At 40.4% G+C, this 23,818-nt stretch overlaps 1 protein-coding gene across 1 annotated transcript; it reads right to left on the bottom strand.

Moving 5' to 3' along the window:
• Positions 1-5,477: 5,477 nt before the first annotated feature.
• LOC147886576 (pentatricopeptide repeat-containing protein At2g33680-like) lies at positions 5,478-16,216 on the bottom strand. Its single transcript, XM_087395280.1, has 2 exons — positions 14,060-16,216; positions 5,478-6,065 (listed from the first exon to the last, which is right to left on the bottom strand). The coding sequence occupies exons 1-2, from the start codon at positions 16,214-16,216 to the stop codon at positions 5,478-5,480; spliced, it is 2,745 nt and encodes a 914-aa protein (XP_087251406.1).
• Between the last annotated feature and the right edge of the window lie 7,602 nt (positions 16,217-23,818).

The raw sequence follows: 23,818 nt of genomic DNA, 5'->3' as shown, positions 1-23,818 counted from the left end.
TATTTCTCTTATGTTCATTGCCATCCTCATGGGATACCTTCCGTACAGCTGTTAGTAACTCTGCACCTGGTGGAGTACTGAAATTTGATGATGTTGTGGGTAGCTTGTTGGCCGAGGAGATTAGACGGAAGTCTATGGATGGCAACAAGCAGGATGCAGCCTTAAATGTGCAAAGGGGCAGATCACAGTTCAGGGGGAAGTCCCAAGAAAGAGGAAAGTCACGTAGCAAATCCAGGGCACGAAACATTGAGTGTTACCATTGTGGCAAGAAGGGCCATATGAAAAAGGATTGCTACAAGCTGAAAAGAGAGCAAAACAATAAGAAAAAGAATGCAAATTGGGGTGCAAATCAAAAGGAAGAGAGTCCAAGGGAGGACAAAGGAAAAGTGAAGATCGAGGAGATCAATGCAGTCACACATGATAGTGACAATGATGTTCTCTTCATGTCTAGTTTATCTGCAGAGTTGCTTACCACTTCAGATGATGCATATTCCCAGGATTGGATTTTGGATTCTGGTGCTTCATTCCATGTTACTCCCCATAGGGAATGGTTCTCCACTTATGATAGTGGAAAGACAGGTTGTGTGCATCTTGGAAATGACTATGCATGTGACATAGTGGGAGCAAGTGTGGGAGCAAATGACATAAAGTTTTCTTTTGCAAATGGGTCTGCATTTGTTTTGAAACATGTGAGACATGTGCCTAAGTTGACCAAGAGTCTTATTTCAGCGGGTCAGCTAGATGATGCTGGTTTTCACACCACTTTTGGCTTTCAAAGTTGGAAAATTCAAAAGGGCTCTATGCTTTTGGCTAGGGGTGCCAAGTGTGGGACTTTGTATCCCTTACATGTATCAGGGGTATTTGATCATGTTGTTGCAATAACCGAGCAGCCAAGCACTTCTTTGTGGCATTGCAGGTTGGGGCACATGAGCCAGAATGGAATGAAACTCTTATGCTATTTGGGTTATGTACCGCATTTGAGTTTCTCTGATTTTGAATTTTGTGAGCATTGTCTCTATGGGAAGCAGACTAAATCAGCCCATAAAAGAAGGGGAAAGAAAGAGTTTGAAATGCTTGATTTGGTGCATTCAGACGTATGTGGTCCCATGCCTACACGGTCATTAGGCGGGGCTGAATACTATGTGACATTCATTGATGATGCAACTAGGAAAGTGTGGGCTTATGCTATAGCTCGAAAGAGTGATGTGTTCCAGGTATTTCAGAAATGGCTGGCCTTGGTTGAGAATCAGTCAGGTAGAATGCTGAAATGCCTACGGACTGACAATGGTCGAGAGTATCTCTCTCATGACTTTCAGCATTTCTGTGATACACGTGGGATTAAGAGGGAGCTCACATCCCCTCGTACTCCAGAGCAAAATCCAGTTGCAGAAAAGATGAACCGTACCATTCAAGAAAGGTTGCAATGCATACTTTCCAATGCAAGTCTTTCTGGTGGTTTTTGGGCTGAGGCAATGAAGACTGCAGTGCATGTGATCAATAGATCACCTAGTAAGAGTTTGGATGGTGGTATTCCTGAAGAGGCATGGAGTGGCAAGAAGCCCTCTTACTCTCATTTGCGTATATTTGGGTGTGAGGCATATGCACATGTGCCAAAAGAGCTTCGAAAGAAGCTAGATCCTAAGTCTAGGAAATGCATCTTTCTGGGTTATGGTGAAAGTGGAGAGATGGGATATCGTCTCTGGGATCCAAAAGCAAAGAAGATCATACGCAGCCATGATGTGGTCTTCAATGAGAAGAAGATGCATAAGGCGCCCATGAGGGATGTGGAAATGAGGAGAATCACTTTCCAGGATGTGAATCCACCTGCATATGTTGATAGACAGCAAGCTGTCCATGCACCAAATGTGCAAGAAATGGTGCCACCAAGTACTCCCACAGGTAAACAATCAAGGGTAGATGATGGATCATCTATTGGTGGAAATGATGAGCCAAATGTGGCTGATGTCTAGACTGCCTGATAGGTTTGTTCCAAGGGTAGACTAGGTGATGCTTACTGATTGCGGGGAGCCTTCTTGCTGCAAAGAGGCTATGATGCGTGAGGATCAACGCAAGTGGGAGTATGCTATGCAATCAGAGATGAGTTCACTTATGAAGAATAAGACTTGGGACTTGGTTTCTTTGCCACATGGAAAGAAAGCATTGCCATGTAAATGGGTCTACAAAATGAAGGTCACAGGTGATGATGTGCCTAGGTACAAGGCCCGATTGGTTGCGAAAGGGTTCAAGCAAGAGAAGGGTGTCGACTTTGATGAGATATTCTCTCCGGTTGTGAAGATGACCACACTTAGATGCATGCTTGGACTAGTGGCAGTAGAGGATATGGAGCTTATGTAGATGGATGTCAAGACAGCGTTCTTGCATGGGGATTTGCATGAGGAAATTTACATGGTGCAGCCGGAAGGCTTTGAAGAAAAGGGCAAAGAGCATTTAGTTTGCAAGCTAAAGAAGAGTCTCTATGGTCTTAATCAAGCGCCTAGAGAATGGTATCAAAAGTTTGATGCTTTCATTCGGTCCCAGGGTTTTAGAAGGAGTGAAATTGATCACTGCCTCTACACTAAAAGGGCTAAGGATAATAGCCTGATAATCTTGGCACTATATGTGGATGATATGCTATTGGCTAGCAAGAATACTTATGAGCTAGATGCATTAAAGGCCAAGTTGCATGAGGCCTTTGATATGAAGGATTTGGGATTTGCAGGTCATATTCTTGGTATGCGCATCACGCGTGATCGGAGTAGGAAACTCCTTTGGCTTTCACAAAAAGAGTATGTTACAAAAGTATTGCAGCGTTTCAATATGGAGGGGGGGAAGGCAGTGAGTACTCCATTGCCTCCATATGTGAAACTGAGTCATACAGATAGTCCCAAATCAGATGAGGAGAGGGCCATGATGGCCAAGGTTCCTTATGCATCAGCAGTTGGGAGTCTTATGTATGCTATGATAGCTACTACACCAGACATTGCATTTGCAGTGGGAGTTGTTAGCCGGTATATGGCTAATCCAAGAAAGAGGCATTGGGAGGCAGTTAAGTGCATCATGAGGTACATGAAGGGTACCAAGGAGATGTGCATCTGCTTTGGTAAAGGAGACATGCATGTACTTGGGTACACAGATTCAGACTATGCAGGGCATGTGGATAGCACTTCTGGTTATGTGTTCACCTTTGTAGGTGGTGCAGTGTCGTGGATGTCTCGCGCACAAAAGTGCGTTGCTTTGTCTACCACAGAGGCTGAGTATGTTGCAGCCACAGAGGGTTGCAAGGAGGCTATATGGCTTGATCGGCTAGTGGGAGATTTGGGGATTCATACAGGTGTACCGACATTGCATAGTGATTCCATGAGTGCTATTCAACTAGCACGGAATCCAGTCTTTCATGCAAAGACCAAACACATTGAGGTCAGGTACTATTTCATTAGGGAGGTACTTGAGGACAAGCGCATAGAGCTTGTCAAGGTTCATACAGATGATAACCTTGCAGATATGCTGACGAAGAGTCTACCTAGTCAGCGGTTTGAGTATTGTCGTGTATTGATGGGCATTGGATAGTATGCTCACTAGTTATTCTCCCTTAAAGGCACATTGTCCTTTAAGTGGGAGGTTGTGGGGGTTAAAGGTCACTGTGCCTTAACCCCGGTTATGTACAATACTCAAACACATATATAAATGAATGAAAAAAAGAAGATTAGGGTGGTTCTGCACCCACCAAAACTTATGTGGCTCTCTGTCTCTGTTTCTCTCTCTCCCTCTTCCGTTCTTGCTTCCGTTGAGAGCACTCTCATAGGGATGCTTCTCTCACCTACTGAATGTCAATCTTAACATGTGCTCGTAACTCCGATAGAGTCCGATGAGCTTTAGGTTGATATGTGCCGCTGTTTCGGATTACCTCCAGTAGAAATCTTCTTGACATAATGCTACCGGGAGAGAGACATGTGCCCAACCTATCTGATTCGCGGCATGTGGCGCAGGCTCGCCCCTCTATAACTCTGAAAGCTGCCAGCAATCACGTTGCCAAACCTCACCGCACCTCTACCAAACCTCACCAAGGCAGTTGATCTCCTCTCTTCCCATCTTGATCTAACGATGCACAATTTCCCTGAAGCTCCAGAACCTTTCCGAAGCTCTACCCCGAATCTCCAGAACCACACCTAGCCCTGAAGCTCCACACGAACCTCCAAATGTATCCCACATTTGATGAAGGCTAGACATTTGGTTCTATTATGTTTAGCCTTCTTGGAAGGCTCAGATGTGACACGCTAGTGGAACTTACGAAATTGAATGTTTTTTCGTTTTACCTGGTCTTCATCCAAGTTAGGGATCACAAGTTATGGCCTTGATTATTTTGAAGGCTATTGCCATTAGGAATCTAATATAAATCCGCAGTAGGAACACGTCAAGTTCCTATGAGATCCAAATGTTTTGAAGCATCGAAATGTTAAGATTCGAGTTGGTTTCGAGGGATTGAAAGGTTAAGGATCCAAAACGGTTTTGGGGGAACCAAGCATTTATAAAATGATCTAGATATCCCGCGAATAGCATTTGGTTGAATCTAAGGGAGGGTTCCAGTGGTCCACGACTTAAGAGAGATTGAAAGGTTAAGGATCCAAAACGGTTTTGGGGAAACCAAGCATTTATAAAATGATCTAGATATCCCGCGAATAGTATTTGGTTAAATCTAAGGGAGGGTTCCAGTGGTCCACGAATTAAGAGAGAAGGATCTGATGATCCAATAGCCAGGAGAGAAGGACTTGGTCTCTTGGAGGAGGTTGTGAGCTAGGACTTTTGTTGAGGGTTGGAACTGAGAGGTCACATGAAGCGTTCATGGAAGAGAGCATCCAAGAAGTAGGAGCACTTGTTTACTTCCACCTCGAGCGAGAGATGAGGAGCTAAGAGTCAAACTGCATGTGAGGGTGGAATGAAGAATGTCGAGAGTGAGGCATATGGAAGCTGGTCTGCCAAATTATAAACAATGAGTTGGTTGTATTTGAAGCTTTTAATAGTTATGGATGTTGAAGTGCTCGAGTTTCCAGTCTCGCGATGGCAGTACTCCATTTTCGAAATGTTCATTTCTTTTTGCATTTGAGGTCGTATCGTGCACCACAGTCCACATGTGGGATAAACCCACAACTGCCGAAGGATCAACGATACAGGACATGGGACTAGATGACATATAACTTTCATCTCTTATGATTCATAGTGTCCGGAGCCTCACTGTAGCAGCTTGAAGCCAATCAACAAGTATTCAAAGACTACACGAGAATCGTGAAGAGGCCTTCAAAAAGCAAAACACATTCATTTGGAATGTGTATGTGCTAAGCATTAACAACCTCTCTATTTATTTTTTTTATTTTTTTTTTAACAACCTCTCTATTTACAATTAGAGTTTCCACATGTAGGAAATTTGATGTGAGTCGCATTTTTCTCGAGTCAAAATTCCAGACTTGGCTCTTCAATTTTGATCAGCAAGCCATTGTGATGGACATTTCGTTGATGGTCTCGAGCTTTGGCACCCACGGTTTCGATCTACTGATCATCGCCTGTCGTGTACAGTTAGCGATCGGTAGCAGCCCCATATTATCATCGGACCGAATTGAGAGGCTAAGCGGAGGTCGGGGCTCACCAACCTGTCCGCATTTGGGCTGCTGGTGATGTTCTGGTCTTGTGCGTAGCTGCGGCAAGGGTGTGACCTTGCTGTAACGGGACTTGGAGGGCTTCACACTCACCTTGGCCACAAGGGAAGTGAAGAAGGCCAGGTCGTCAGGCGAAAAGCGCCCATTCAATTTCCTGATGGGTAGAAGCATATACACTTGCCCCATCCTCAAGTCGTCATCTGCAGCAAGAGCAGTAATTCGCTGCCGATTTTGGAGAACGCTAGAATGACACACAAACTGGTTTGGGTATTCCATCATTAGTTCTGCCACCTTAAGCGGCTCTTGGAACTCAGAAGTCCGGGAGTCATCAAAATGCAAGATCTTGACATGGGAGGAGGCATGATGAACAGCAGCAGAAGAGATACAGCCCAGATGGTTGCCCATATGGTCTGCAGACTGAAAAGATCAGGGAAGAAGAGGATTAAACTACAGAAGGGAGTGAGATCAGGGGAGAGGGAGGCGGTCAGATCAGATGTGATTAGATCAGGGGAGAGGGAGGCGGTCAGATCAGATGTGATTGAGAGAAGCGTTGTCTCATTGATTTGGAGATCAAAAGAAGCAAGGATTTGCGGCAGGTGAGAGCTTGGAAGAAGCAAATCTACACAATTTTCATGAGGACAATCAGGTAAGGTTGGTTGCTGCAAGAAGGGTGAGAGCTGTTGAGGCAGCAATGAGGGAGGGGTCTTGAGCTCTAATAAAATGTAAGAACTAGCAAAACAAGGACACAGAAGCTGTCAACGAGTGGTTCTACAAAGTAAGAACTAGCAACAAGGAGAGAGAAGCTATCAACGAGTGGTTCAAGTAAGAACTCGGAGAAAGAGGGGAGATGTCAACGAGGGAAGCTGCGTGGTAAGAGCCTTCTTCACCAAAAACATTTTTGGCCTTCCTGAAAGGTAGCCTTAGTAGTGAAATTAAGAATTTTGATTTCCAAAAATTCTTTCTCCAGTACTAAGTCTAGATCCAAAATCAAAGATTCTTTCTCTAGTACTAAGTCCAGATCCGGATCTAGACTTATTCCATGCAATTACATGCAACTAGGGTGTAACTTCCACATAATCCCCTCTCTCTCTCTCTCTCTTTCCCCTAGAAATTCTCTCTCTCTCTCTCTCTCTCTCTCTCTCTCTTTCCTTTTTGCCCTCTTTTCCATGCCGCACATCTTAGGGAGGCCTTATGAATGCTTTTCGAACATTCATCTTTTTATTTACTACATAACATTTGTTACCACTACATATTTGTTAGCACTACCTTGAAAGTCAACGCTCTACTCTCACTTTTCAAACAAGATGAATTTCATTCATGTGGCCTGTCGTGAGAGAGAGGAGAAGAAGAAGAAGACGAAGAAGAGAGAGAGAAGGGGGGTGAAAAAGATGGAGGATACAAATAGTAAGACAAGGGATACAAATAGTAAGACAAGAGAGTGAAGGTGGGAGAAAAAGATGGAGGATACAAATAGCAAGACAAGGGATACAAATAGCAAGTGCAACTTCATTAGGCTTACCAAGAAGAAATTGTAACTTGTGAAGAGCTCTCTAAGCTAAGAGTGCACAGGCTTAAAGATAGCACATAGGATATTCTCTTTTGTTTGTATGCAGATCTTGTTCGAGGCAACATGTGCAATATTGAGCTCCACAAGGGTAGATTTCAGACGCCTAAAAGGAATACATAAACCGAGTAGCTGGGGAAGCTTCAAGCAAGTGAATGCATGAAGGTGACACAATTGTGAAGAAGCCTAAGCCATGCAAGTGGGTTCTCTCTGGTGCTTAATGATATCATGGGCTTTTATTGTGAGAATTCATTCAAGGCCCCAAATTACTTTTCCAGGAATGCTAAGCGTTAAAGAATCAACCTCCAAGATTTCACATATTTTACATACCCCAAATTTCAAGAAAACATTCCACACAAAAACAAGTTAAGAAACTTTCAAGCTTTCACATTTTTCACATAATTCAAAATGCAAAAAATCTTTCCACACAATAAAAGTGAAGAAACTTTCAATTTCAAAACCATGCCTTCAAAACTTTAACAAACAAATTCAAGCATTCAAAGGAGAAAGAGAAGGGATCCTCAGCCCCTCTCTCAATCCTCCATGAAGGTTTGAAGGCCTCAATAAGCAAGCATGAGCTTAGTGCTCAATAGTCTAGAAAGGGCCAACTTAGGCTGTCACTATGCAAAAAGGAAACTACCCTAATTTTGTATTCTCCTTCCATTGTGGAGTTATACCTATAAAGATAGTTACCCCGGGGATTCACAAGGGGCAGCTTATTATATCACGTGAGTGTACAATAGGGGGGTTTTTGAGATGGGGTTTAAGCTTATACATTAGGGGTGGAGGTCCCTTCTACTTTTTCCCAATCTTAAATTTAAGCTAGGGGCGCTGCATGCCATTTGCGAGCCATTTGCGAGGGGGGGAGGGGCACGATTAGAGGGAACTACTAATTTTTACCCTAAACATAAGAGGAACAAGAAACAACACACACATACACATTTGGCTAGTTACAATTAATCATGAACCAAGCATATGCATGAACTAAGCCAAATATTTAGCTGTAGTCTAATATATATTGATGAGATGCTATTAGATTTAAGGCAAGGGGGGGCATAGTAGACTTTTGGCAATATCCTTATAAGCTTGAATAGGGGTGCTTTATCATCCGACATGGACCATATATAGGGGGTTTTCTTGAAGCTCATGCACGTAGGTGATGCCCACATTTCATTAAGGGTGTATCCCTCGAGGATAGTTAAGCCTCATTACTTATACCATGAGGTTGTTAGAGTGCACTATTAATCTAATTCGTTGTTTTCTCAAAATTGTCCACGACATAATACCCACTCTCAGTCCCAACCCTAAACCTACACCTTATAGACCTATGACCTAGTTTCTATTAAAAAATTATGAATGTTTTGTATATAGTTCAAATGCCTTAATTTCAAATAACACATTAAAAATTTGTTGCCTTCTTGTTTATAGGTCAAAAAAATCTAAACCCTAAAGTTTGCTATTAATGAAATCTTCTCCTTTTATTTTTCAAAAGCAAATCTCAAAACGCCATTCACATATGATGCAAGCCTTGATGTTGTAAAACCCATGACGAGGCTCCTGTGGCAGTGAGCCATTTTTATTTGGTAACTTGTGCCAAGCTTTTGAGAGGAGGATTTTAGCCTATCATATTGAACCAACATAGCATTTGATGTTGTGATGCGACCAATAAAGTATTTCTTGTTTGATGTGCCTTGCGACTTCTTCACATCATTTTCTCTTGCAAAAATTGTGTCGATTATATGGCCACCATTAAAAGCTGGCCAACCATGGACCTTGATGGTGGTCCTCTCTCGTGCGTGCGTGCATGCGTGCATGTGCACGCGTGCATGCACGCGTAGCACATGGAAGGAGTTAAGCTACAATGTTTTTGAAACTTTCCACATGCTAATGCATGAATAAGAGATATGTGTAGCTCTTACATCCCCTCTTAGCATTATGAAGGAGCACCGTCAACTTTCATGGTTTGTATATAGATATGAGGTATGTTTATAGTAGACTCCCTTCTTTAGTATCATCATTATTACCATGTCAAACCCTAAAAACCGACCTACATTCCCCAAAATTATTCCCCCAAGATTCAAAAAACTTTAAACTTCATAGTCTTGGAAGTCTTAAATCAAGCTATAGGTTTTTGGCAAAATATAGCTAGGATGGCACAAAATCTGGAAATTTTTATCACTCATGAAATTCCTTTATACATGTCAAAATCGAAATTTGACAATGCACATTACATTAAAGCTAGGTTCTATGAACACTACGACTGCTAACAAACTCCATGGTAATATGATGGGTAATCAAAATTAGGTAGTAGGGACAAGCGCAGGTCCTCAAGTAACATAATTTCCTATGCTTCAGGCCGTTGTACTAGGTCTTATGCCTACCCAACAGGCTTTGTCTTTCATACAACCGGTAAATCAGTCAGCTATGTTATTTTACCACCTCCAGGTAGGCAAGTGGTGATGCAAACTAGTAATTTCTTTATAAAGGAAGAAATTGAGAGGTCAGTACAACTAGGCTACTCTCCAGAAATACTAACAAAATGAATGTTTTATATACCTTTATAAGACTAGAACATATCCAATCGTACAAATTTAGATTTTGTTATTCTAAAGTCCAAAATTCTACAAAGAAAATAAAAGAGAAAACACAAGATAAGAAAGATGATGCTTGAGTGAATGTGGGGAATTTTACAATGTGTAAACCACTATATTCAAGTTGTTCATATATGTCAAGCTCTATTGCAGATTGAGAAAGTCTAAGATCTAAGAAAACACAACAATTCCCTCTTGAAGTGGAGTTGGAGTCACGAGGATAGATTCCTTCTGCAAAAGTGCAAGCATCTTTGTCTATGAAAGTCAGGAACATTCGGTACAAATAAATCATCTATAAAATGCCTAACTTGGCTGAGCTTATGTAAAATGATAGGGCAAGTATTGATAGAAATAAGATGTTGCATAAACTCAAATTCATAAGTGAAAAGATAAAAGTTTGCTAAAAAGACAGCACAATTAGTGCCTATAGGGATTCTTATAATTTGTTGACAAAGAAGAATCACCTATTGTGATGTAAAGATTATCTAAAAGAAAACCTATCCAAGAGCAAACATCTTCAACACTTACTATCTTGGTGTATCTTTTCCTTTTAGAATCAATGTCATGATCTTTATTATTTGGCCATAGAAAGTCAAAACACAAAGCAAAGCTGACAATTTACATCTATTTGTCAAATCTTAGCTTAAAAACTTCAGTCATTAGGTTTTTTATTCTAACTTCAGAGCTTCCAGCTCAATCTTTGTATAAAGCGTAGTAAAATCATAGGTTTGAAGGAGAATAGGAGACTATTTTTCTTGAATGCTTCGAGAGGAATTAAAAAGTTTTACAATAGGTGTCACTCCTACAGAGTCATTTAAAATCCAGCTTGATTGCGAGCGGACAATAAATGTTATACAACTCACTTTCCTACACCCAAAAGTGGCAAGTTATAATTCACAATACTGTAGGCCAGATGCTAGCCCCTAAAACAATCAAATGGGAAGGGCCTGTTGTCTCATGTAATGACCAGCCTAACATAAAAATTGTTGGAGTCCTTTACCATTTCACCTTGTTCAACAGCAGGTCTCTCATTTTTCTCTGCCTCCTGAAATGCCCTTCAATGCCGCTATTCCCTGGTAACCTGCAGTCAGGTCCTGCAGTCAGGTCTGACCTGGGCCACCCGGTACAACTGGCCACCATAGTGCATCGTCCCAATGTTATACATCATACTGCAATTATGGTAGGGCTGCTATTGGAATAGCTAGACCCTCCTGTTAAAGCAGTCGCACAAAGGTGAGCTGCTACAGATGGCACCTTGGCAAAGCGATCTTGTCACAACACGCCCAGGCTTAACATATTACAAGGATTGAGCATAACCCTAAGCACAAAGCGTTACAAAGTGTCCATGGACTGCCCTGCATTGATGACCACATGCATCTCACACCACCGTGAACCCCACCATGAAGGTAGCCTCACAACAGCCCTGCACAGTGAGTACATAAACTCACAAGGTGCTCTCTCTCAAACTTCCTGATTTCCACAATGAGATGGTTCATCATTTGAACCGATCAATTCAAGATTTTACACTCAAGTCAGCAGGAGGGCAAATCTTTTAGATCACTCAACTGAAATCTGCAACTCTGTGATCAAAGAGCTATCTGTTGGGATATCTCAAGGTGTATGCCTCAGGCACACCTTATGTTTCTATGTGTGAGTGCTAGAGGCACAGTTAGGTGCCCACAAGCACAGTTAGGTGGTGGAAAAGCCACATAGGATGATTGAGTGAATCTAGGAGCAGATTGAGGAGATGATTGAGGAGCTTTGAGGTCATCAGTGATGTCAGTGACCTTGTATGAGGTGCCTACTTAAGGACCTCTCTTTTCTTCATTCTATAAGCAAGTATTCTGATTTTGTGTCAACTCTACTCTTTCTTTTCAGTATTCCAACATGGTATCAGAGCCATTTGATCCTCCTTGAACCCATTTTTGCCACATCATCATCTTCTTCCTCTTCTTCTTCTTCACCATCTCTCCCTCTTCTTCCAAAAACTTGCTTAAGCTTGTTCTCCTCCATTTCTCACTCATTTCCCACGCCCTTCCAGCTGAAGATCCACCTAGATGGGGCGAACTCCTGGCTGCAAGGAATCGACGAAATACCCGCGCTGCTGGTCGCCATTGTACGAAAGTCGTCGAAGTTCTCTGCTGCAAGTTCTCTGCACCTGCTTCGACTTTCTCTAATTCCTTTCAGGGGGAGTTAGTCCATACCTAGAGCTACCTTGTGCTGAAATCTGAGCAGCAATGGCTGCATATTGAAGGAGAAAACAGAGAAAAACCAGTCGACTTTGTTCATGAAGGTGAAGGCAACCTGACGCATATTTTCGCCTCTTCTTTCCAGAGGATCTACTGTGGTATACCAGCTTTCTTTTGCCTCAGAAAGCCCCCTTTCTTTTGCTTTGAAGAGTGTGCTATGAGCCCTCCAAGTTCAGCTCTCTAGTTTTGACAGTTTTTACATGCTTTTGAAAATGATGCTACATAAAATGCTACTCTAGCATTTCTGGTCTTTTGAAGTTTTTAATAACTTCACTACAAGTGTTGCTTCAGTTTTGTTTTGACTTGCTAGACCTGGTTGTGATTGGAAAGTGGTTATTTCATCCACTTCTATGAAGCATATAAAAAGTAGCATCATTGTTTGAAAACTAGTCACTACTATTTGCTACAACAAGTGGCTATACTTTGGAAGTATTGCAGTTCTTTTCACCTGTAAGAGAGAAGACACTACCCACCAATACTTGGGTTAGAGCCTCTCATGGCTTGCTTATGCCAAATATGTGAAAAGCCAAAACATAATGCAATGTCTTGTTATGCTACAAAGGATGAAAATGCCAACCTGACTTCCTTATTGAAGATTGCCAAAACAATGGTTACCAAAAAGGAAGCAAATATAGAGATCTACACTCTCATGGCACTTTTATTTGACTCCAAGTACAAGAAAAAGATGAAGGTCAGATATGCTTCTCTACACAACTATGGAGATGACAAGATAATTGTTCTCTTGAAGGTTATGACTTTCAAATCCACTTGTTCTATCATAGCACCATCTTATAAGGCATTAGACACTGCCCATGTGGTAAGACCTTGCCTTGACATGGATATTTTGCCTCCACAAGATGAGGCATCCCATGAAGATTATGCATTTTAAATCATCTCTATGTATGCTCCAGATCTCTCTTTTTATGTCAAGGTACTCAGCCTGGATAGTCCTCCAAAATGAATGAAAATAAACTATTGTGTGTTGTGTGTTTTGTAAACACCTCTGGTCACCTTATGATGTAGGCCATGTGTATGTTTTGTTCCATGGTACCTCCTACAGACATTGTGTGCATGTACATGTAGGGGAGATAACCATTGGAAGGTCTGTTTGTATCCCTTTCTGTTTACCTTACACCCAAGGGAACCCTTGCTAGCATGAGAACCTAGCCATAGATTTATCCTTGACCACCATGAAATGGCATGAGAAACTATGAGACTAGATGTATCCTTGACATAGCCTGAGGCATTTCCTTGAGGGGGGGTTTGTTGGGATATCTCAAGGTGTATGCCTCAGGCACACCTTATGTTTCTATGTGTGAGTGCTAGAGGCACAGTTAGGTGCCCACAAGCACAGTTAGGTGGTGGAAAAGCCACATAGGATGATTGAGTGAATCTAGGAGCAGATTGAGGAGATGATTGAGGAGCTTTGAGGTCATCAGTGATGTCAGTGACCTTGTATGAGGTGCCTACTTAAGGACCTCTCTTTTCTTCATTCTATAAGCAAGTATTCTGATTTTGTGTCAACTCTACTCTTTCTTTTCAGTATTCCAACACTATCAACTTCACAATGGCCCAGCACACACATAATCCGCACAGAACACTGTCTTGCCAGGAAGGAACACTGCTATAGGAGCAGTATTGCCACCAATACTCTCGGCAGGAACACCATTTGTCCTTACATCTCTGTTTGGCATTGTTGGTAATCAACACAACCGTGCAGACTCTTTATGGCATGTATGCCCTCTCAGGTGTATTGCTTAGAGCTTGATAGACAGCTTTTCAATGTGCCTCACAATGCATCTTTCTTTTCATGATCATGTATATCCTGTAACACACTCCAAGCAGTCTCATTCCCTTCCTCCTTGAAATGAAAATAATTCAGATTTGCATTTGCTTTGGAGAGGTCTCCTATCCTCCGCCACATATGTATACACCATTCCTGCCAAGGTCGGTCCTCCACCAACTCTCACCTGGCTTCTGCCACATTTGCTCATTCTTTCTCATTACCTTAACCTCATCATGAGCCTCCTGCATGTGAGCATCCACATCGGTCCTCCACCAGCCCTCTTCTGGCTTCTTCCAAACTCGAGCTTTTTTGCTCATTAACTGGATCTTATCAACATCCTCCTGCATGTCAGCGTCCACATATATATTTGACATCAAGACATAAGCTGCAGGCTGTTTTTCATCCAATTTCAGGGCATTTTCAAAGGCATGCCTGCCAACCTCTACATTCTTCCACATTTGACAAGTACCTAACACAATCAACCAGATGACAACATCAGGTTGGAAAGGCATCCTCTCCACCATTGTCAATGCCTCATGCACTTGGCCTGCCCGACCGAGGAGATCAACCATGCAAGTATAATGCTCAATAGTTGGGCTAATGCCATACTGTTTGCTCATAGCCTGAAAATACTTCTGGCCCTTGTTCACATGGCCCGCATGAGTGCATACAGTGAGAACGTTAAGAAATGCAACCTTGTCTGGTTGTATGCCTTCCTCCATCATTCTCTCAAACAAACAAAACACAAGTTCACTTTCTCCCTGGCGAGCATATCCTGCAATCAATGAACTCCATGTCACAACGTCTCTACTGGGCAACACATCAAACAATTGTCGAGCATCGACCATGTTCCCACATTTAGCATACATTTCAACAAGACTGTTTGCCACAGTCATAACAGTCTCAAGTCCCATCCTGCTAATTTGAGAATGAAGTTCTCGCCCTATGTCCAAGGCTGCTGTGTTGCTACATGCTTTCAATGTGGCAACAAAGGCCAAGCTATCTGGTGACAGATTTTGCTCCCCCATTCGTGCATAAAGCATAAAAGCCTCGTCATTTTCTTCTTGCTCAGCATACCCCAAGATCATGGTAGCCCACGTAATCACATCACGACATGGCAAGTCGTCAAAGATACACCGTGCATCCTTCATGTTCATGCATTTCACATACATATCCACCAAGGTGGTTCCCACAAAGATGTCGGATTCAAAGCCACCCTTTACTACTTGGGAGTGGATGACCCTACCTTTCTCCAGACATTCTAATGTGCCATCAACATGCTCCTTCTCTTCCAGTACTGCCAGGCTACTGCAAGCCTTCAATGCACCAATATAGGCTCGATGGTCTGGTGTGACACCTTCTTGTTGCATGCGTTCATGCAGATCCAAAGCCTGTGCTCCCTCTTCCTGCTTGCTGTACCCCAAGATCATGGCAGTCCAGGCAACCACATCACGGCAAGGCAATTTCTCAAAGACACAATGCGCATCCTCCATGCTCCCACATTTTGTGTACATGTCCACCAAAGTGTTTCCCACAAACACATCAGACTCAAAGCCACTCTTTATAGCCTGTGAGTGGATAGCTCTGCCTTTCTCCAGGCAATCTACTTTCAAAAGATTTACATCAACTTGCTTGCTCTCTTCTGAAACTGCCATGCTGCTGCAACCTTTCAATGCACCAACAAAGGTTCGATGATCTGGTGTGACGCCTTCCTGTTGCATCCGTGCATACAGATTCAGAGCGAATATGCCTTCCTCCTGCTTGCTATACCCCATAATCATGGCATTCCACGAAACCACATCACGATGGGGCGATTCATTAAAGACGCACCTTGCATCCTCCATGTTCCCACATTTCATGTACATATCTACTAACGTGTTTCCCACAAATAAATCCGACTCAAAGCTGCTCTTTACTATGCGGGAGTGAACAGCTCTACCTCTTTTCAAGCATCCTATTTTCACAAATTTTCCATCAGCTTGCTTGCCCTCTTTCGGTACTTCCAGGCTGCTACAAGCCTTCAATGCACCAACAAAGGTTCGAGCACTGGGTTGGACACCTTCCTGGTACATTTGTGCATAAAAATCCAGAGCCGTGGCACCCTCTTCCCGCTTGGCATATCCAAGTATCATAATATTCCATGACACCACGTCACGCTTTCGCATTTCATGAAAAACATGGCAAGCATCCGCCATTCTTCCATGCATCACATACATGTGCATCAGATTGTTTCTCTTAAACAGTGGAAGCTCATTTAAGTTTTCCACCGTATGGGCGTGAATTTCCTTAAGGTGAGGCAACCTCTTCTGAACTGCAAATCCATTTCTGCCTGCACCAAAAGGATAACTAGAGAGGGGCAACCGAACTTGTGGACCCATAACCAATGAAGACGCAAGCAGATACCTGACTCAAACATGATAGCATCCCATAACTCCACCAAGCGCGAACATTTGATAGAATAAACACATGCAAGATTATTGAGGAAGAAAGCTCCCATACAAAAACAAAGCCACGCCAGCTCAGCATCTGAGCTATGCACAAGCAGGATGAGCTTCGGGATCTTCTACGCAACGAAGGTTAACGCACCACCTGTTCTGTATAAAAGGCACTAATGTTTCTCTTCAATACATTTTGGAAGAGATCTAGCAGCAGCCTTTGGGCTGCTATGTGGTCATTGCATTCCGGAGTCCTATTTTAAATCCCAAACTAGTTCACGCTCTATTGAGCTAGAATATATTTCAATGAATTTCTTGCCATTTCCCAAAATTTAAAACTAATACTTGCCATTCAGAAAAGTTTGACACTTGGTTTAAGAAAGCTGAAATTGTCGATTAGCATTGTGTACATTTTGTTAAATTTATATGTTTCATTGTACAACGTGATTCTTATCGAATTTATAAAATAAAGTGAGCAAAATGTGATAATAGAAGTACCTTTTTTTGTTTAATGCATGAGGGTGAATATTTTGTTGAAAAGTTGCTATTCGAGTGTATATTTAATCTGCAAAATAAATGTGAAGATGTATTAAAAATATAGAACTGATTTGAAATTAAGTTTGAATGTAAAAGATTTAAAATGATAGTGGAGATTATTGTATTGAATAGATGTATGGCAATTTGCATTTAAAAGAACGTTATGTATTTGAACACGTACCTTTATATTTTTGTCATGGATTGATAGATTGTAAGATCAAATAATGATGTAGTTAAACGATGAGTTTATGTTTGAGGGTGACGTTAAGTGAGAAAGATGACTTGCAACTTGAGAAGTATTAATTATGAAATCGAGAAGAGCACAAAAATAGTAGAAATACGTGAAGGACACTACAATAGTATTATAAGAGTAACAATACTTGAAAGTGTTTCTAGTGTACTAAAAAGTAGTTATTATTGGAATTGTTAAAAATGGAGTTATATGTCACCAAAAACATGACTTCTTTAAAAGCATGAATTAACAATAGTTCATACTTGAAATGCAAGAGTATGACTTAACTATAGTTTGAAATAGGAAATCCTTTACATGTATTAAAAATGGACTTCTATGCAAATATCTTACTATTCTTTAAGGAGAGGATCCATGTGGCATTCAAAGGTTGCACCACGTGGTGGGCAAGGGATGCTTTGGGGAGCTTCGGTAGGAGGATTGTGATATGATGCCACATGGAGGAGAGGTAGTAGACCGTGTCTGACTGATGCAGAGCTGGCAACTATTGGAAGGTGCATCGTGTCACGCCATGTGTCCCCATCGTGTCGCCCGTCGCCCACGTGCCATCTTGCACCATGTGTCCACGTCATCGTGAAAAAATTGCGAGTCGTGTTGCGGTCTGTCGCGCTGTCTGTCGCAATCTTTCTTCGTGCAGTCTGCCAGTCTACCTTCGCAATCTATCTCAAGACTGTCAGTCATGCAGTCTGTTGCTTAGCATAGGATAGCCACATGGCACCGAGCATCCAAAGCAGTCAAGCAAACTCTGACGCAGAGGACAATGCTGAGCTGGTGGCCCACGAGGGAGGCGAAGGCTACGGGGAGCATAGAGGTCACGTCAGCAGCACGTGGAGAATAGCAGGCGCGGGCCTCACGTGGGGGCAGGGCACACAATTGATGATGTGGTGGGTAGGCAGGCTCACCGACATGGCAGATTAGAGAGAGAGAGAGAGAGAGTATATATTATATATATCTAATACATATACAGATATAATATAATATATTAATATCTATAAATATTTAATTATCTTTATATATGATTATACATACATACATACATGCATGCATGCATACATACTACATACATACATACATATATTTATATTTATATTTATATGTGACATCTCAAATTTATATAAAATATAAGTAAATCAATAAATATATAGATAGATATAATATAGTATATCTATAAATATTATACATATAAAGATATAATATTATATATATAATATAAATACTATATATAATTATATTTATTTTTAATATTATTTATCTTTATATCTGATTATATATATATTTATATTTATATGAAAATATTCATACATATCTATGTAGAGATATAAAATTTTGATTTCTATAAGAGAGAGAGAGAGAGAGAGAGAGAGAGAGAGAAACTATATTCATATATATGTGAATATACATATATTCATATATATATATATATAAAATATCTAATATGTACATATTCATATATATATATGTATATGTATATGTAGAGATAAAATTTAGAGAGAGAGAGAGAGAGAGAGAGAGAGAGAGAGAGATTACACACACACACACACACACATATATGTATATGTATATGTATACATACATACATACCTACATACACAGAGTCTATATAAATATAAATAAATATATATATAGATCATGTTGAAGTTTGAGTGGAACAGTTTGTACTATTTTTAAAGGAGGATGAGTCGGTGTTGTGCTAGCCGATTTTCAAGATTACTAGTTTGTCCAATATATCGTTTTTTTGTAGCAATACATTGAATAGAATATACGTAATATGGGCCCTTTGTGCCTTTTTCTTTGTGTTCTTTGCGATTTCCTATTTGAAATAGCACAATCAAGTACAATGAGTTTTTTCATGTGTGCAAGAAATTGAAGTTTATATGTACTGTAAGCTTTGGAGTGAAGAATGTACCTGTAGGTGGCTGAAATATATTGTTCTTTGTCGGAGTCGGGAAAATTTCAAAATGTTCGCCATATGCTTCTTTTGCAAAATTCGAATCAATAATGGCAATTATGCCTTCTATCGTAATCGGCGACTCTTTTCCTTTTCTTGGCTCATTTATTTGAAACATGTTGTTGAACTCTGCTAGTATCACATTTCTAGTCTTACGATCTATTTTGAGGGGTTCGGCAAAGCTGACATTGTACCCAAAGTGGAGAACTTCAAGGCAATAAGCTGAAATTCCTTCTAAGTGCTGATCTAGAATAGCTTATGCTTCTATTCTCAACATCATTGGAGTAATGATATTGTCCTTGTTTGTGATCTTCCAAATTATGTACTTTGTTAAGCCTACATGATGCTTGTATTGATATTATGTATATGTTTTTTATCTTTTTATGAAACATGAAAAGTATATGCATTTTGTAAAAACTCATCTTTTTGTCCCCATGCTCTGTTTTTCATTGTTCTACTTCATGTTGATTGTTGTCCATGAAATTCCTAAGGTCTTGTAGTGTGCTCCATCCATGAATGTATTCATGTGGTTCCTTTCCAGCAATGTTTGAGAGAAGCATCTAAGCTATATACAAGAAATAAGTTTGTCCCTTTGTTCTTTTTGTTGATTTGTCTTGATCAATCGGGCCTTATTTTTAAATTGATTGAAGATCTGCAAAAAAGTAATCTAGTATAAATTAGAATATAAACTAATGTGAAGAAATACTACAATGTTGAGCCAATCGGGCCTTATTTTAAATTGATTGAAGATCTTCAAAATAGTAATCCAGTATAAATTAGAATATAAACTAATGTGAAGAACTACAATGCGTAATATAGGAAACGTACCTCATCTGATGTTGCCATTTTTGTTATTGTTGGTTGTTCTTCAAATAAGTGTTTGATAGATCCTACATAGTAGTCTCCATATCACAAGTTTCCTTTTATCTTATATGGATGAATATTTAATAAAAGGATTTTTTTTATTAGTTAATTATTTTAATTTATGGAAGCATTGGGACGAAGTCAGATGGATTGATTTTATTTAAGATTCGCAAGTTGTTTCGAGTGGTAACTCACGAAAGCCTAGGCCCGATGCAAATGATTTTTGAATGACTACAAGAGCCTTTCCCATGAGTGTGTATCCTTGTGACTCGTGTCCTGTTATTGCTTATGCTAGTGTGATTGGAAAAGTTATTTTGTGCTACCATATGGAGTTCAATACCTTACGTTTCTGTTTTGATCGTCTTAGTGTGATTTTTTCATTTGTTGATAAGATCTTGGCATGAATTTTTAAAATGTTGTTTGTTTTATTATCTATTTCTAGTGATATGACACTTGCAAAAGCACCATTTGTAGCTCCGATAGTGAGATCAATATTTTCTGTGATCATGATTTTTGCTCCTATTGCAATTTGTTGTATAGAGTGGAAATCTAGATCCATCATCCATTCTTGTAATTCTAAGATTTGATCTGCATTGGATGTCACATTTACACTTTTTATTTGATGCTCATTGAATTTCTTATGTAGAATGAGCTCATTATAGTATCGTGTGTCATTTTGATGGGTGCATGCAGTATAGTTGTATCCTTGTTAATGAAATTGTGTGCTTCACTATCACTTATGATTTGATTACCTAGGTAATACTAAATCTCTTCTATCATTGGTTGTCTTATCCCGATTATGTTTAAGAATTCTATGTATGTTGGATCTTCTAGGTGATGTATTGATGTGTGAAGGAATTAAAAGTAGCAGTTGTCCAAAAAACCGAGTTACCAATATAGCATTTTCTACAAAATTCATTCTCTTGTACCTTGCATTTACATACTGGAGGCAATTGGGACATATCTCCAAACAAGAGCATCTTTTTATTTTCAAAAGGTTGCAAGATTGTTTGCTTGCAATTTTCACACAGTGTTTGATTATTGTGTTTAATGTTTGGCATGTCATCATTTAGATCTCATCAATTTTTATGATTTTTGCATTTTGCAATTCTACGTATCATTCGTCTGATAGTGGTAAGGAAGCACGAAACATATCGCGTCTCTTTGATAGAGCAAACTGATGATGGACAGTAGTTGCCAATCGACTTAGTTTCATTGCAATTGCTCCTATTGTTGTTGCTAGAACGATGGATTTTCATTGTTTTACATAATTATAAGTAATGTGCTTGATCATAAATGTCTTTCATGAACCACGAGTACCACAAATGACATGAAATCTTGCAGGTGGATAAGTCATATGGTGGGATACTTGATACTAGTAGTGATATTGCTTATTTTAACTTCAATGTTAAATTCTATTCTACCACAAAACACACAATATTGCATCTTCAAAATATATTGAGAAGGAATCTGGTTCCATCTTTTAGAAATTTATCGATGAATAGCCATGAAGAGAAACTCAGTTGTAATCGTCGTTTCTTGTTTTCTATGGTAATGTGAGAAGCACATTCTCTCCTATCAATAAGTGACCTTTTCATATCTATAAAGTAAATTATATGTTAAAGTAGAAGTGCCTACTTTATTTTTTTCATTTTAGATCAGAGTATTATGAATAACTTGAAATTCACCGCTTCGAATAACTTGCAAACAAAATATCAAGGTTTTTCACAAAGGCTCTATAGAAATGAGATAAGGCATGACTATATTATGTAATAAAATATTAATTTTAAATCCCATCGATGATATTATTGATCGGGAAAAAAGTCAGGTCCCTTCAGTCCCAAAAAAAAATTGGATGCATAAGAAGCATGAGAATTGAAAAGCATACCTGCAGGTATCAGCTTTGTTGAGGGTAGGGGGAGAGATGGACAGGTTAGAGGTGTAGATGCTAGAGGGAGAGATGGAGAGCTTAGAGGGGTAGCTGGTAGAGGGAGAGATGGAGAGCTTAGAGGGGTAGATGGTAGAGGGAGAGATGGAGAGGTTAGAGGGTTCAACATAGAGATTTTGAAAGCTTAGAGGGTAGAATACAGAGCAATTTATTTTTAGAATTGTTTCTTGCTATTTTTAGTAAATAGGATAGACTAGTAATCAAACCAATGTATTTTCCAAAAAGCAAACATAAAGTAGTTTAAACCATATTCAAGCACAACACCCCCATTTACAAAATACAGTAAATTATATTGAAGCACACCTTAAAATTCAATTTCATGACCGAGTTAAAAATAAAAAACACTTAGCCATAAGAAAATTGCACATACTTGGTGATTTCTTTGAACTCTTGGGCATATTCTGGAAACAATGAGAAACAAATGTGGGAATCTCATGTTTATAGAGAAAATTTTCTATTTTTAAAAATTTCCCTATGCTCAAAACCCTAAACCTAACCCTGACTTTTGTGGTCAGGCATGTAATTTCCACCTTTCATTGTTGCATGGCACTTTTTGGGTGTCCCCTTTGAAGCTTGCCAAAGTTCTGCATGGGAGGTTCGTTCGACACTACGTCTATCTCAATTTCTTCTTCTCATAGTTCCAAGGGCACTTCCTTTGCTACACTGGATGTATCTTGCACTAGTCATAGAACAACTTTTGCGACCTTGGATGTGTCTCCTACTACTTCACCTAAGCATGATGGTGCATAGAAGCCCAAGTACTGTTATGGATAAATTTGTCTAAGGAAAAAGGCATAAATATGTGTGTGTGTTTGTATGTGTGGCAATAGTATAATAAAATATGGTATGCATAGGGCCCAGGGTTGAGGTGGTAGGGCATGACCATGTGCCACCCTTCCATGTAAGAGGACCCATAAGGTGTGTTGTACATAATCCATGGTAGTAATAATATAAAATGATAAGGTGGCATGGGTCCTCCATGCACCACCCCTCCACCTAGGCAGTCCCACGCCTACATTGGGAGAAGTAATATAAAATAGTTAGAGATGGATATTATATTGGATTATTCTCTCCATGTAGGATAGGCCCATGTGGGGGGGGTGTAGAAAGTCCAAGAATGCAAGTTAAATAATAGGAAAGTAGGATGAGGTGGCAAGATTCCTTGTGCTAACCCTCCAATTGTCCTCCTAGATGTTTGAACATATTATAAAATTGGGAAGAGACCAAGGGAGTATCTTAGACTTGGGATATGGGGGTTGATGTATGTGGAAAAATGAGGCAAAGGGTTGTCGCACACAATTGAGAGTGCATAACTGCCTAGCCCACATGGGACACTCTTCCACACACACCATGCATGTGGGAGGATGCATTTATTGGGAGAGACCCCCTCTCTTGGCTATAAAAGGAGGGGGCTATTCCTTGATGGAACACGCTCATTCTTGTAAAGCCACCTAGCTAGTACTTTGATTTCCCCTTCCCTTCCTTTCAAATAAAGCATGGCCCTCTTCCCTTGATGTCTCCATCTTTACATTCCTCCTCCCATCATGTACATGCTTCTCTTTCCCCTCTCCCTTTCCCCTTGTGCCATAGTCTCCCTCTTCATTCCCTCCCCTTCTAATCCCTTTTCCCCGCCCATGACAACATTTCGCCCTCACATTCTCCTTTCCTCTCTGGCCCTTGAGTGTCGCCATGCTTAGTGTCTAGCCTCTTGTCCTGATTTCTTTTCTAGGTAACAGAAATGGTGTGGCTACTGGGATCGAAATCTCCACGGATACTGGTGTAAAATTTATTTCTCCTACGACTGGGTGTGATTCTGGAACACCTTCCATCTGCGGTTCTCAACTTCTGCGCCTCCAATCTGCTTCTGGTCATAGTTTTTGCACATTTGCGCATCCCTGCTTCTGTGCCTCTAGTCTGCTTGTAGTTCCGACGCATCTTCTAGTTGGCGAATCTTCTGGTTGTATCGGTCGCATTTGCAAAACTGTAACATCTGTGCTT

Source organism: Dipteris shenzhenensis, chromosome 24, assembly GCF_047967505.1.
Source record: "Dipteris shenzhenensis isolate YYH24624 ecotype China chromosome 24, Dip_SZ_1.0, whole genome shotgun sequence".
In the NCBI taxonomy this organism is placed as follows: domain Eukaryota; kingdom Viridiplantae; phylum Streptophyta; class Polypodiopsida; order Gleicheniales; family Dipteridaceae; genus Dipteris; species Dipteris shenzhenensis.
The sequence above is the reverse complement of the archived record's forward strand: the minus strand, read 5'-3'. Positions and strand labels throughout refer to the sequence as shown.

Bases quoted from the DNA above. Each gene is read 5' to 3' on its own strand.
- LOC147886576 (XM_087395280.1), bottom strand. From the start codon at position 16,216: ATGGGTCCACAAGTTCGGTTGCCCCTCTCTAGTTATCCTTTTGGTGCA. The intron at 6,066-14,059 runs GTAATGAGAAAG...TGATCTTTTCAG, and splicing joins AGGCTCATGATGAGGTTAAG to TCTGCAGACCATATGGGCAA.